Source organism: Saimiri boliviensis, chromosome 1 (genome assembly GCF_048565385.1).
Source record: "Saimiri boliviensis isolate mSaiBol1 chromosome 1, mSaiBol1.pri, whole genome shotgun sequence".
NCBI classification, from domain to species: domain Eukaryota; kingdom Metazoa; phylum Chordata; class Mammalia; order Primates; family Cebidae; genus Saimiri; species Saimiri boliviensis.
This window is the reverse complement of record NC_133449.1, coordinates 152,400,758-152,415,777: the sequence shown is the minus strand read 5'-3', so window position 1 is coordinate 152,415,777 and position 15,020 is coordinate 152,400,758. Positions and strand designations below refer to the sequence as shown.

The following is a 15,020-nucleotide window of genomic DNA, read 5'->3' as shown; positions in this document are numbered from 1 at the left end:
TTTTTTAGTTCTAGTTTTTGTCTCTAGGCTCTTAAAAAAAAATCTTGTCCTAATAAAAGGTTTTATATATTTATACAATAACAGAGAAGGAGCTGATCTTAGAGACTAAGTTCAACACTGGATGTTATAAATTTGATGTTGTAAATATATGTATAAGAGGCTTAATACTTCCTAAAATAATGCCTGATATTTTCATTCATATAGTGAGCATATGGTTTTTTATCTTATTTATCTGAATATTCCAGTTAAATCTCTAAGTCAAAAATTATATTGATTGATTTTGAAAAATTAAGTCCTTATTTTCTGTGTAAATGTCTTTAGAACTTATTTACCTCAATCATTTATTTTTGATTTATTAATGTATTCATATAGTTAATTCACCAATGAGAAATGCAAAGTATATATCTTTTTTTTTTTTTTTTTTTTGAATCAGGGTCTCACTCTGTCACCCAGGCTGGAGTAGAGTTGCACAATCTTAGTTCACTGTAACCTCAAACTTCTTGGTTCAAGTGATCCTCCCACTTCAGCCTCCCAAGTAGCTAGTGCTACAGGCATGCACCACCTCACTCAGCTAGTTTTTAAAATTTTTTGTAGAGATGGGGTCTCGCTGTGTTGCCCAGGCTGATCTTGAACTCCTAGTCTCAAGCCATCCTCCTGCCACAGCCTCCCAAAGCCCTGGGATTATAAGCATGAGTCACTGCGCCCAGGCCAAAGTGTATAGCTTATAAAGTAAATCATGATTTTTTTTTTGAAATACAACTAAGTCAGGACTTGCCTGGCCAAATCGCAAGGTGGATTGTAAACTTTTCGTAATAGTTAAAACAGTGTGGTACACAAGTAAACCCAGTGATACGGAACTGGGAGTTCAGAAACAGACCCAAGTGTATTTGAGGATGAAGCATATGATGAAGGTGGCAGTTCAATTAGTGGGAAAATGATCATTAGTCAATACATGATCTTCTACCTGACAGTATCTGTGGAATAAAGGGAGTTTGAATCAACTTTTCTCTGTCCCTGAATATGTGTAAAACTCAGCCTCTATATAGAGGTTCATTACTGACTTTTTACATTTGTGACAGGTAGCTACCTATCAATGCATTCAGCTACAAAAATCATTTCAAAAGTGCTTCTGCACAACATGTGATTCAAACCAGTGACTGATCCTCCATTAGAAATGAATGTTAAAAAGGGAAGCTTTTGCAGGTAAATTGTTTGGAGGCAAACAAAATCAAAACAAGAAAGTAGGGACCCCGAATACAAAGGAGAGGAAGTGTAGCCGTGAAAACACGTCAGCAACAAACGTGTGTTTTCAGCTTAGTCTTCATTTTCCCTTCCGCCGGAGTTTTTGGCCTTAATACCACAATGTATTCAATGTTTCGTGAGCATTTATCGTCAGCTCTCATTGGAAACGTTTCTGTTTGATTAACATGAGCAAAAATCATGAGCTAATTAGGAAGACAAGTATATAATTTCCACTGTAGAGAATTATTCAGTTATTTTAACTTCATGGGGAGGTTTTTCATATTCTAGCAAGTAGTTGAAAGACTTCTAAGCCTTTTATTTTCAGCAAGTTAATAGTAGAAGACCTTTTCATATACTCTTGGGCACAGTATTTGCTTACCTGTTTCTTGTGTATCGTATGAAACCTACACAGAAGCAATACATATTTTATAATATTAAATATATGATCATCTAATACTGTAGGAATGTGTAAGATAGTCTATCATTATTGGATTATGAAACTATATATAACTTGAACATGTGATTAAATTCAGCCTTAAAGGGCCTATGGCTAAGTCATTAAAAAAAAAAAAGGATATGTGTTTTATATTTTCAAACAGACAAATGCAGACAAACACTATGATTCCCTCCACACTCCGCCATAAAAAATACAGAACTGCTGTTGGAAGCTTGCTCCAGAGTTCACCTTCTGTTTTCATCATGACATGTTCCTCTTTAAGAGTCATCTGAACCCCACTCAGTTCAGTGTATGTTCATTTCCTGCAGTTCTGTCTTCCGTAGAGAAAAGGGACAGTTGCTTTCTTATAGTTTGAGAAAATCACTGTCAATTCTAATTTTTCTTCATGCTGGATATACCACATTGAAAATTTTTTTCTCGCATTTCTCTCTTCTTCTTGTTCTTGAATTTCTTTTCTTCTCTTTCTATCTTAAGAAAGGGTGACAAGCTGAATTGAATTTGGACAATGATAGATACTAAATCTAATGACAGTCTTACTCTGTGCCATGTGTATATTGGTGCTCAATATAATTATAGTAACTGGAAGGTAGTTTTTGTGGCCTTTTAAAAAAATAGCTAAGTTCAAACTGTCATGCATCATACATGTATTTTTTGATCCGTAAGTGTATACTGTGTATTTAAACATATTAAGCTTATTTTTAAAAGAATTACTTAAAATATATTTTTCACATGCATTGAGTTGTATTTAATAGCAAGTACAACTTAATTACAGCCCTATGCAGATATGCCTGGAAATACAAGTATTTTGAATTTAGCTTCTAATCGTTTATCATTGTTATTTATTCAAAGCACACAGGGTTAAACAAAGTTCTGCATTCTTCTTTCTTCCTCCCTGTTCGTTAAACCAAGTTTATGCATTTCATTAAGTCAAGTTTATGGGGTTCATTCTCTTTTGATATTAAGATGTTTAAAGAAAGAGTTCTCTAATTTTACAAACTTAAATAAAGTATCTGTCTCATCCTTAGAACTACCTTAGTAATAACAAGTATTACGGAAAGGTACTTAGGTTAAGAGGGTTACCTGATACTTATCTCTTCAAATTGTCTTCATTCTTTGTTATAATAATCCAACATAAGATAAAAATAATGTGAAGTCTGTGGGAAATTTACCCAAACCTTAATATTTTAAAATTTTGTAGACAGTCATAATACAATTATATCAAAATATTGCCCCCAATTTTTACATGATTTAACATAGCAATTCTTATTTAGTAGAAAATAATTTAAAAATATGTTTGGATTTCATCAAAATGACTGCTTCTACTATTTTTTAAAAAATAGTTTCAGGACTTTACCCTCTCACCAGTCATTTGAAAAGGAAAGATCACTCAGACTTATCAAGATTTTTGACAGAGAAGAGCAAATTTTTCATCTAGAGTATTCTGAATCTGCAGTTTTATAAACTAGCCAGTTGAAGCAACATGAGTGAGTCTTATAAAGAGAAGGTTCTTTTTTTTTTTTTTTTTAATTGCATTTTAGGTTTGGGGGTACATGTGAAGAACATGCAAGATGGTTGCATAGGTACACATATGGCAGTGTGGTTTGCTGCCAGAGAAGGTTCTAAGAAGGGAAGATTTCTAATGAAAATGAAAAATGTAACTGAATGACTTGACTTACAGGTACTGATTCTATCTTCAGGTAACACGCGGCAAGTCTGTAGGGAGGTTAGACCCTTTGTGGTCTGATAGAATGCTGATCTCAATGACAGGATGCATTTTTTTTTCATTTCACTATTTTCTATGTGTCAACATAGGAGGCTATTGGAAGAGTGTTTCTGTGCCTGTATATTCATTTCGGTTTTAAATTTGAGTGTGTATTTTTTGTGAACTGGAAATGTGAGATAGTTTCACTTTAGATAATCTGGTTTGATCATGGCAAAGCACCTTTCCTCATTTTATGACTCTTCTTTTAATTGGCTCACAGATTTACTATGACTGTTGAGTAAGATTACCACGTGTCTTTTGTACCATGCACATGTACAGGAAAGTCTGTAAAACGTCTTTTGTTCTCCCTAGAGCCTGTGCACGTTCACACCACCTGGGATAAAGGAGGGAAAACCCCGCCTCATCCCTGCTGGGCCCATCACCCAGGGCACCACCATCTCTGCTTATGTGGCCGAGTCCAGGAAAACACTGCTAGTGGAAGACATCCTTGGGGTAAACGGCTTTTTGACTCTTTGCGATATGTTTAACCTAAAGTATTTAATTAAGAAAGATGGCATATCATTTTGATGTTATAACTTAAATTGTTTCATTTTAAAAAGCATTAAAGCTGGGTAGAGATCAATATATTAATGTGTAAGTTAATGATTTGTACTCATAAAATTCCTTTTACCCACTAACAACTAGATTTGACCAGTTCTTATTTCAACACATGCCAGTTCAGTTAAACACAAAAATACTGTATATATTTATATTAGTGTAAACTAAACGATTACTGCTTTATGTTTCTATGTTGCTAGGATGCATATGAATGAGTTAGCTATTGCTGTATGACAAACCACCTCAGATTTTAGTGGTATCGCACAGTAGCCACATGTTGTTTGCTAGGAATCTAAGGACGGGGTCATTCTGCTGATCTGGATTGCTGTCCGTTGTGCTTGCCCAAGCGTCTCAGGTCAGCTGGCCACCAGTTAGGTGCTGGCTGGCCTCTGAAGCCCTCTGCTTTCCATGTGTCTCTCACCCAGTTCCAGTAAGGCTATGCTGGCATGTTTTTGTGATGGTAGCAGGAGTCCGAGAGAAGTCGTGGGAACACACAAGTGAGTTTTCAAGCCTCTGCTTCCGTCAGATTTACTGCCGTCCCATTGGCCAAAGCAAATCACATGGACAGGCCGAGAATCCGTACTGATCACTAACAAAGGACATAGATACAGAGAAACAAGACAAAGCAGAGCCCTCAATCCAGTCTTCCACAGTACATGTGGACGTTTTAATGAAATTTTACTGCATCGAGTATAGATTTTAAAGGTAACAAGTGCAAACAAGTACATAGATGTAAAAAATTGCTCTAAGTGCTAATAGGAGTCATGAAACCCAGGTTTTAATTTTGTTTTTTCCACCATTATACGTATGACCTTGAATAAATTGGGTAGCTAGAGGAAGAAAGGAAGATATGGAAGGAGAGGAGAAAAAAGAAGGCAGGAAGGGAGAGAAGAGAAGGAAGGGTCCATGCTATCTATATAAATTCTCATTTGAAAATGTTCTGTTGTGTATGTAAGCTTTCAAAAGATCTGTAAATTACAAATACAGAGTTATACTATGTCATGAAGTTCTAATTCATGCCTGATAGCTTCCCACAGACAGTAGAAATTGAATAAATAGAATTGGTGCTTTTGATATTAATTCATTCAATTTCCCTGTACTTCCTTTCAGTAAATTTGCTAAGCTAGAAAATTATTAAAATCAGTGAACCAATTTTATTTCTTATGACAAATAATTGATCATTATTAGATGATTTGAATAGTTAATATGGGCCTTTGAGCTTCAATCAGAACGATTGTTATTAACACACACTTGTGTTATTCTAGGCTTAAAAATAGAAAAAGCTTATATATAATTTTCTTCACATAGTATTTACATTTGGAGTAATTTTCTCTGTGGCATTGTACCTGTAAACACTCTAAGACTGTTCGGGCACATAGAATATGATGAATAAATGTCAGCATTTATGATTATTTTTATTATCATATAGAATTAACAGTCATTCATTCATTAAATTTATACTGCGTAGGGACAAAGAAATATTAAAGCAGTGTTTGGGCATAAGTTCCATGAAAAAGTAACCATTTTCTTACATAAGATTTATGGTGGCTATCATCATTTGGTTTTTCTTTGAAAAGTACTGCTTTTTATTGATTACAAGTATCATGGCAATTTCTGATAGAAATAGTAATTATAACTTAATGATCATTTCACTGAATTTATATCTCTCTCTTTGTGTTTTTCAGGATGAACGATTTCCACGAGGTACTGGACTGGAATCAGGAACTCGCATCCAGTCTGTTCTTTGCTTACCAATTGTCACTGCAGTTGGTGACCTGATTGGTATTCTTGAACTATATCGGCACTGGGGCAAAGAAGCCTTCTGTCTTAGTCACCAAGAGGTGAGGTCTTTAAATGCTGCTTGTTAGAATTTTTAGTCCTACCTAGCTCATTGAAGGTGCTCGTTAGCATTGCTAAGTAATACTAAACTGAAAATATATGAATGAATATTTAAAATCACAGTTTGCTTAACAGTGTTTTGATACGAATAATGATTATTTTAATACCTGTTTCTGTTAAGAGAGGAAACTGGTTACATTAGAAATATAGTCCTTTTGTTATGTAAGGATAAGAATCCAGGTTGGGTGCAGAGGCTCATGCCTGTAATCCCAGCACTTAGGGAGGCTAAGGTGGGCAGATCACGAGGTCAAGAGATCGAGACCATCCTGGCCAACTAAAAATACAAAAATTAGCTGCGCGTGGTGGTGCACGCCTGTAATCCCAGCTACTTGGGAGGCTGAGGCCGGAGAATCGCTGGAACCCAGGAGGCAGAGGTTGCAGTGAGCTGAGATCACACTACTGCACTTCAGCCTGGGCAACAGAGTGAGACTCTGTCTCAAAAAGAAAAAAAAAAAAGGAACACACACACACACACAACCACGAAACAAACAAAAAACAATCCATTATAACAATAAAAGGTATGCCATACTCTTAGTCATAAAAAGTAGTAGAATGACTTTGGAGAATTTTCACACTCTGGTTAAGTCTTCTTTAAAATGTCTTTTTCTTAGCTCATGTCCTGAAAAAAAGTTTCTAGTGTCAAATATTTGGAAAACTGTGAGTTCCATTCACTATTCACTGAATTGGCTCATTAATACTAAAACCAAATATTAAAATATTTATCACATCCAATATGAACCAATTCCCTTCCGTGACCTACTTCCTGTCCACTTGCCTGAATGACCGCATCCCCTGCTACTCCAGGTGACCCTCACTCACTCCAGCCTCACTGAGTCCCTGGGCAAGGCTGACCTACTCCAGCTGACCCTCACTCACCAGCCACACTGCGTCCCTGGGCAAGGCTGACCTACTCCAGCTGACCCTCACTCACCAGCCACACTGCGTCCCTGGGCAAGGCTGACCTACTCCAGCTGACCCTCACTCACCAGCCACACTGGGTCCCTGGGCAAGGCTGACTTACTCCAGCTGACCCTCACTCACCAGCCACACTGGGTCCCTGGGCAAGGCTGACCTACTCCAGCTGACCCTCACTCACTCCAGCCACGCTGGGTCCCTGGGCGAGGCTGACCTACTCCGGCTGACCCTCACTCACCAGCCACACTGGGTCCCTGGGCAAGGCTGACCTACTCCAGCTGACGCTCACTCACTCCAGCCACACTGGGTCCCTGGGCGAGGCTGACCTACTCCAGCTGACCCTCACTCACTCCAGCCACGCTGGGTCCCTGGGCGAGGCTGACCTACTCCAGCTGACCCTCACTCACTCCAGCCACGCTGGGTCCCTGGGCGAGGCTGACCTACTCCGGCTGACCCTCACTCACCAGCCACACTGGGTCCCTGGGCGAGGCTGACCTACTCCGGCTGACCCTCACTCACTCCAGCCACGCTGGGTCCCTGGGCAAGGCTGATCTACTCCAGCTGACCCTCACTCACTCCAGCCATGCTGGGTCCCTGGGCAAGGCTGACCTACTCCGGCTGACCCTCACTCACCAGCCACACTGGGTCCCTGGGCAAGGCTGACCTACTCCGGCTGACCCTCACTCACCAGCCACACTGGGTCCCTAGGGAAGGCTGACCTACTCCAGCTGACCCTCACTCACTCCAGCCACGCTGGGTCCCTGGGCGAGGCTGACCTCCTCCAGCTGACCCTCACTCACTCCAGCCACGCTGGGTCCCTGGGCGAGGCTGATCTACTCCAGCTGACCCTCACTCACTCCAGCCACGCTGGGTCCCTGGGCGAGGCTGACCTACTCCAGCTGACCCTCACTCACCAGCCACGCTGGGTCCCTGGGCGAGGCTGACCTACTCCAGCGGACCCTCACTCACTCCAGCCACGCTGGGTCCCTGGGCGAGGCTGACCTACTCCAGCTGACCCTCACTCACTCCAGCCACGCTGGGTCCCTGGGCGAGGCTGACCTACTCCAGCTGACCCTCACTCACTCCAGCCATGCTGGGTCCCTGGGCAAGGCTGACCTACTCCAGCTGACGCTCACTCACTCCAGCCACACTGGGTCCGTGGGCAAGGCTGACCTACTCCAGCTGACCCTCACTCACTCCAGCCACACTGAGTCCCTGGGCAAGGCTGACCTACTCCAGCTGACCCTCACTCACTCCAGCCACGCTGGGTCCCTGGGCGAGGCTGACCTACTCCAGCTGACGCTCACTCACCAGCCACGCTGGGTCTTGGGCAAGGCTGACAGGCCACTACTCAGGCCGCTGCATTTTTCTTCTCTCCAGTTATCCTCATCATGGCCACATGCTTCGGGAATTTCCTCAGATACCGCCTTCTCTACGAGGCCTTCCCTGAACACTTCATGTGCTTTTGAATGGCTCCTACCCAGTATGTCTTTCTCTCTTCCTGCTGCTTTTTCTCTGTGGCACCTATCACCATCTAGTATATTATATCCTTTCTTGTCTTTCTCCCTAAAGTACAAAGAAAGCTGCCCCATTTCTGTTCTTTACTACAGTACCTCCAGCACCTAGAACAGTGCCTGGTACGTAATAGGCACTCATGAATATTGGCTGAATGAGTGAATAATAAAAGAAGTAGAATAGCTAGCAACTGGTTAGCTAGCGTGCATGTATGTATGTATGTATGTGTGTGTGTATATATATACATATATATGATTTTTACATTTTAGAAATGTTTCATTATTTAAAGTGGTCATTAGATTTCTTTTTGATAGTATTTTTGTTAAGCTGACAAATAATAATTATGTTTAAATCATTGGGCTATAGCTCCCTTAACAATCAGTTTGTTTTCCATTTTATCCAAAATTAAGATGAACAAGAGAACATTAAAGTCAATGAAATAGAAGGGGAAAATATAAAAGAAAAACCTTGTAAATAACTGGCGCTTTGTGTTTGGCAAAATGTTCAAAGCTCAGTGATCTCAGGAAATTCTTCATATACATGTATGCCACAGTCCTTTGTTGAGATGACTAATAGAAATTTGTTATGTGTGTATAATGTATTATTATTTCTAGGTATGTGCTTCTAATTTTTTTAGGTTGCAACAGCAAATCTTGCCTGGGCTTCAGTAGCAATACATCAGGTGCAGGTGAGTCTTTGGAGTGTTTTTGCAGGGGCTTCCTAAGAGAGAAGAGTTTTTTAAAGTGTAGCATTGTGGTTTGCCATGTATGTATCTATGCAAAAATCTTGCGTGTTCTTCACATGTGCCCCAAGACCTAAAACGCAATAAAATATGTATTTAAAAAAAAATAAAGTGTAGCGTTGAAGACCGAAGTAGAAGTTAAGTCACCTAAAGCCTTATTTTGGGATATTAGAATATTCCATTGTTTCTAGAAATTTTAATGTAATCATTTGTATCTGCTTACTCCTGCCTTGTTTTGCAATTATGTGTGTGTATTCAGATACGTATATATCTATATATAAAATACACACATACACAATTTATGCAACAAATGGCATATGTCCTGCTATAGTATGTTCTCCTGAAAACCTAGGAGCAATCTCCTACTGGAATTGTATTGATATAGTTATGATTCCGTTTCCTAAATTAAATGTTCCTCTAAGTAGTCTGTGACACATTCTAACTTTAAGATATCTGGTTCTCTTGAAAGTATTATTTAAAAATCACCAACTACTTAGAGTTTTACTGGTGGTTAGGCTTTAAATTTCAAAAACATAATAGCAATATGACATTGTTTTGTATTTTCTTCCTCTCTCTTTTCAATTTTTTGTGGTGGTTTTATTTTTCTACTTCTGTTTCAGCAAATTGAGATTGATAAGGGAGGAACTGTATGCAAGGAAGAAAAATCAAGCTGTAGGATAAAGGAGTAGAAAAGACTCTTGAATTATCAAGTATAGGTGGAATGTGTGCTCAACTACAATTTTTAGAAGGACAGTGTAAAGCAGTTCTAAAGAGGGACTTGAGTAGACAACCTGGAGCTGAATGCTGCTTCTGTCCCTTATTACATCTACAGCCTCAGTATGCTCTTAACATCTTTATGACTCCAGTATGAAATACCCCAAACCTGTAATGTTTTGTGGTGACTGAGACAATAAATATAAAGTACTTAGAATAACACTTAGCACATTTAAGTATTCAGTAAATAGTAATGGTTGTTGGTATTATTATTACATTATAAGGCAAGTGATTGTGTTAGGCCTTCTTTCAATAAATAAAGAAAATAGTATTCTGGAAGTTTTATTTTTGAATAAGCAGAATTATTTCATAATTGTAGCTTTTATTTTATATGGTAGGTATGCAGAGGCCTTGCCAAACAGACTGAATTGAATGACTTTCTACTCGATGTATCAAAGTAAGTGTTCATTTCTGGTTATGTAGTAGTTCTTAGTGATCAGTGGTTTAAATTAAGTGCAGCCTGTGGCAGAAATGTACTACTGTCTATTGCAGCTGATAACTGAAGATCCATCTTTACAAGTAGTCTGGGAAGTATGTATAATCATATTATGGACTGTAGAGTTACATTCCCATTTACGTTCACTCTAAAGTGAAGGGTTGCAGATATATGTGATGATCTTAGTTTTCAGTTTGATGCTTATTGTATAAAGAGACTCTCTTAGAACATGTTAAAGACACTAAATATTTCTATTTTTGCAAGAGAGTAATGGCTACAGTAGGAGAAAAAATGCTGTTTGTTTTTTTTCCCCAAAAAAGTCCTAATTGGTTTGTCTAACAATGTCAGTAAATTAAACATTATTAATATTATTATTTAAATTTTCCCATATATAGTATCTCAGTTATCATTTCTGAGACAATGTTCCATTTCCCTGGTTTGACCTAGAAAAACTCTTTGGCTGGCAGTGGAAGCACTTATATAATAGACATTTATTAAATCACATATTTTTATTGGTTTTATTTATCACAGGGGACATCTTCTATATATTTGACCCATAAAATTAATCACTGAAATCTACAATGTGCCCCAGGATGTGGTAACTTTAGGGTCATGTCCTACAAGCTTACTAAAGGAGTAATGGACTTTGTCCTTCTGTGGCCTCCAGCAGTAACTATGGCATGTTATGTTTCATATCACTGTATATGCACTTAACAATTGACTCGTCAGTAATTATTGTTGATCCTCATTAATTAGTTTGAAGTTACTAGTCTATGTTACATGCATTTTTTGAAATAATACAATTAAAGAAATATGGTACTGCAAAAGCTTCCCTTGGTTACCTCAGCCAACTAGGTAAAGCGTTACCTAGACAGTAGAGTCTGTCTTAAGAGTTCTTCTTTACATTTTCTGTATGTTACATGCATATTGAGTTATCTTTTTTCAGGTTTACATTTTAGTATATGTACTATTTGTCTCTGAAACATTTACTTGCTGTTTGTAATAATGAATATATATTCATATAAAGTCACTAGATCCATAACATTACTTGTAATCTGACATTTCTGCTCAAATGATTTATGTTACTTTCTTAGTACACTTAAATTAAATATTAACTTTCTCCAGTTTTTCAGTGATAATTTATATTTAACTATTGAGATTTAGCACATTTAAATATTTTTATTTTAGATCAGAGTTATTAATGAAAATATTAAATATGGTGGATGCAATTTTATTTCTGCATACTTTTTAAATGCAATAAACTTTCTCTCTACACTGATACTTATCAGTAAAATAAATACTGATTGCATTCTCTGGAATTAGAATTCTCATGCTAAGGTCAATGATAAAGTTTTATTTGTCTCTTTAAAATAATATTACAGTACTGATTTTTAAAACATTTTTCATATATCTTTATGTTTTTTATTTGAATGTAGACAAAACCAGGAAATGAATTTAGAGTTTAATATGTACTGTGATCTAATACAATTACTTACAGGATTTATGTTTCTTTTTTTTCAGAACAAATTTTGATAACATAGTTGCAATAGATTCTCTACTTGAACGCATATTGGTAGGTTATTTTTGTTCTAAATATGATTTATTTAACCCTTAGACCCATGGTGCTAATATGTGACAGAACATTTAAACTTACTCCTCCACAGGCACTTTTACGTATTATGCAAATGTGGTGCTTGGGAATTCACCTCGATCTCTTTGTCACTTCTGTTCATTTTGAGGGAGTAAGTTTGAATATCATTTTAAAAAATCTCCGCTTTTCTTTATTAATGGAGAGCTATATTTAGAAAAGACATTGGTTTCTTTTTATATTCTTCAAAACACCTCTTATATATGGGATGTGTTAGGAATTCTCAACTGATTTTTTTTTTTTTTTACTGATCTTCAAGTTCATTCTACTTAGTTCTAGTCTTAATTATTCTTCTCTCCTAGATGTTCTCAGGCACTTGTGAGCCAAAAGGTGTATGATGTCGAGTTACAGGCATATTTCCGCATGCTACTCTCTTGGGTCTCTAGTGAGGCTTCATTCAGAAATGACGTCTAGTTGTCAAAATGTGTGGGTGTATGTCATGGATGCTCAGGCTTTCTTGGTACTATTCGTGCCCTGTTATGTGCTTTAATAAATGTTATTTCTTCTCCTCATTTTTCTGGTCCATCTCAAAATACAGTACTCTTCTGAAGTAAGGAGTGCTCTCATCTAGAGATTTTATGATGCATAGTGATAGATTTTTTTATTTGACATAATAAAAGACAAGTATGAAGTGTGCTTTGTGCAGTGTCTTGTAGAGACAAAGTTTACTAAGGGTAATTATAGAATAACACAAGTTATTAACTTCGGCACACTCATTATGTGATAAATTATTTCTATGGTTTTATCTAGATAAAATAGAATAATTATACATTAAAATAACTTTTCTTTTGTTATGAAACAACTGAAGGAATTTGTAAAGCAATGAATAACTTTAAGAAAAACACGAAGTTGTAATGTAGACTGACACTGAGCTTATACTAGGGGTACAAGAAGCAATTATTGACCGTTCCTTGTATTATTAATATTTTTAAAAACAGCTTTGTTGAAATGTAATTTACATACTATACAGTTCATACATTTAAAGTGTTCATTGGTTTTTAGTATAATCGTGGATATGTGCAACAATCATCAGTCAATTTTAGAACACTTTCATTACTTCATAAAGTAACCTGGTACCCTTTTAGTTATCACCTCCTTAGCTTATCACTTCCTATTGCTCTATTCCCCCTTGCCTCACCAGCCCTAAGCAACCATTGTCCGCTTTCTTTCTCCATGAGTTTACCAATTCTGGGCATTTTATACAAAAAGAATCACACAATATGTGGCCTGGCTTCTTTCGCCTAGCATAATACTTTCAAAGTTCATACATATTGTGCATATGTCAGTTCCTCATTTCTTTTTATGACCAAATAATATTCCATTTTGTGGTTATATATGCCACATTAAGAAAAATCCATTTATCACTTGATAGACATTTGGGTTGTTTCCACATTTTAGCTCTTGTGAATAGTGCTTCTGTGAACGTTCCTCTACAAGTTTTTGTTTGAATGCCTGTTTTCCATTGTTCAGGGTATATTCTTAGGAGTGGAATTACTGGGTAATGTAGTAGTTCTATGTTTAACTTTTTGAGGAACTGCCAAACTTTCCATGGCAGTTGCACCACTTTTAATTCCCAACAGCTGTGCACAAGAGTTCTGATTTCTCCACATCTTCACCAACACTTGTTATTATCTTGACTTTTTCATTATAGTGGGTATAAACTGCTAGCTTAGTGTGGTTTTGATCAGTATTTCTCTAGTGACTAATGTTGCTGAGCATCTTTTCATGTGCTTATTGGCCATGTGTATATTGTCTTAAGAGAGATACCTATTCAGAGCCATTGACTATGTTTTAATGGAATTCTTTGTATTTTTATTATTGATTTGTTAAGAGTTCTTCATATATTCTAGATATAACTTTGTCTCATAATTGCTTTGCTAATATTTTCTCCCATTTTGATAGGTTGTCTTTTCACTTTCTTGTTAGTATTTTTTGAGGCACAAAAGATTTTAATTTTGATGAAATCCAATTTAGCTGTTTTTTCTTTTGCTCTTTATGCTTTTTGTTTTATATCTGAGCCAAATTAGAAATCATAAGAATTTACTTAGATACTTTTGTCTAAGAGTTTTATGGTTTTTAACTCTTTAGGTCTTTTATCTCTTTTGAGTTAGTTTTTGTATATGCTGTTTGGCAAAGGTCCAGTTTCATTCTTTTTCAAGTAGCTATCAAGTTTTTTCCCAGCACATCAGTTGAACATAAAAGATGGTTCTATATCTGAATTCTCACTGCTATTCTGTTGCTCTGTATGTCTTTGGTAATGCCAGTACACTTTCTTGATTACTGTGGTTTTATAGTAAGTTTTGAAATTAGGAAGTGTGAGTTCCCCAACTTTTCAAGATTCTTTTAGCTCTTCTGGGTACCTAACAAATACATTTAAATTTTAGAAGTAGCAGGTCAATTTCTACAAAGAAATCAGATGGGATGCTTATAGGAATACTCTGTAGAGCAATTTGAAATTATTGCCATCTTAACAACTGGAAGACAATTAAATCTTCTAATACGTGAACATTTTTCCATTTATCTAGATCTTAATTTTTTTCAACAATGTTTTATGATCTTTGAGAATAAGTATTGCTTTCGTTTTGGCCAATTTATTACTAAGTATTTTTTAATGCTCTTATAAATCAAATTTGTTTTTTTAATTTTAATTTTTGATTTTATACTGCAAATATGTAGAAACAACATTGGTTTTTATACATTGATTATGTATCCTGCAAGCTTGATGAACTCATATATTAGTTCCAATAGTTTCTTAGTGGATTACACATACACATATATATATATATAGATATACACACACACACACACACACACACACATACACATACACACATGCCACACACACACACACACACATATATATATATATATATGATCATGTCTTCTATAATTAGAGATATTTTTTCTCCCTACTTTCCAATCCAGATGTGTTTTATTTCTTTTTCTGGCATGATTGCCCTGGCTAGAACCTACAGCACAATACTGAAAAGAAGTCTAAGTGTTGACATTCTTATCTTGTTCCTGATATCAAGGCAGAAACATTTAGTCTTTTGCCATTAAGTATAATGTTAT

The 15,020-nt window shown here is 36.8% G+C and overlaps 1 protein-coding gene across 1 annotated transcript in view; it reads left to right on the top strand.

The window, feature by feature from the left end:
• The window catches only part of LOC101027425 (cAMP and cAMP-inhibited cGMP 3',5'-cyclic phosphodiesterase 10A-like), a 128,488-nt gene that overhangs the window by 14,209 nt on the left and 99,259 nt on the right, over positions 1-15,020 (top strand). Inside the window, exons 3-7 of the mRNA XM_074406823.1 lie at positions 3,774-3,914; positions 5,705-5,860; positions 8,986-9,036; positions 10,203-10,261; positions 11,822-11,873. Coding sequence (XP_074262924.1) covers positions 3,774-3,914; positions 5,705-5,860; positions 8,986-9,036; positions 10,203-10,261; positions 11,822-11,873 — 459 coding nt within the window. The remainder of the gene's footprint in view (positions 1-3,773; positions 3,915-5,704; positions 5,861-8,985; positions 9,037-10,202; positions 10,262-11,821; positions 11,874-15,020) is intronic.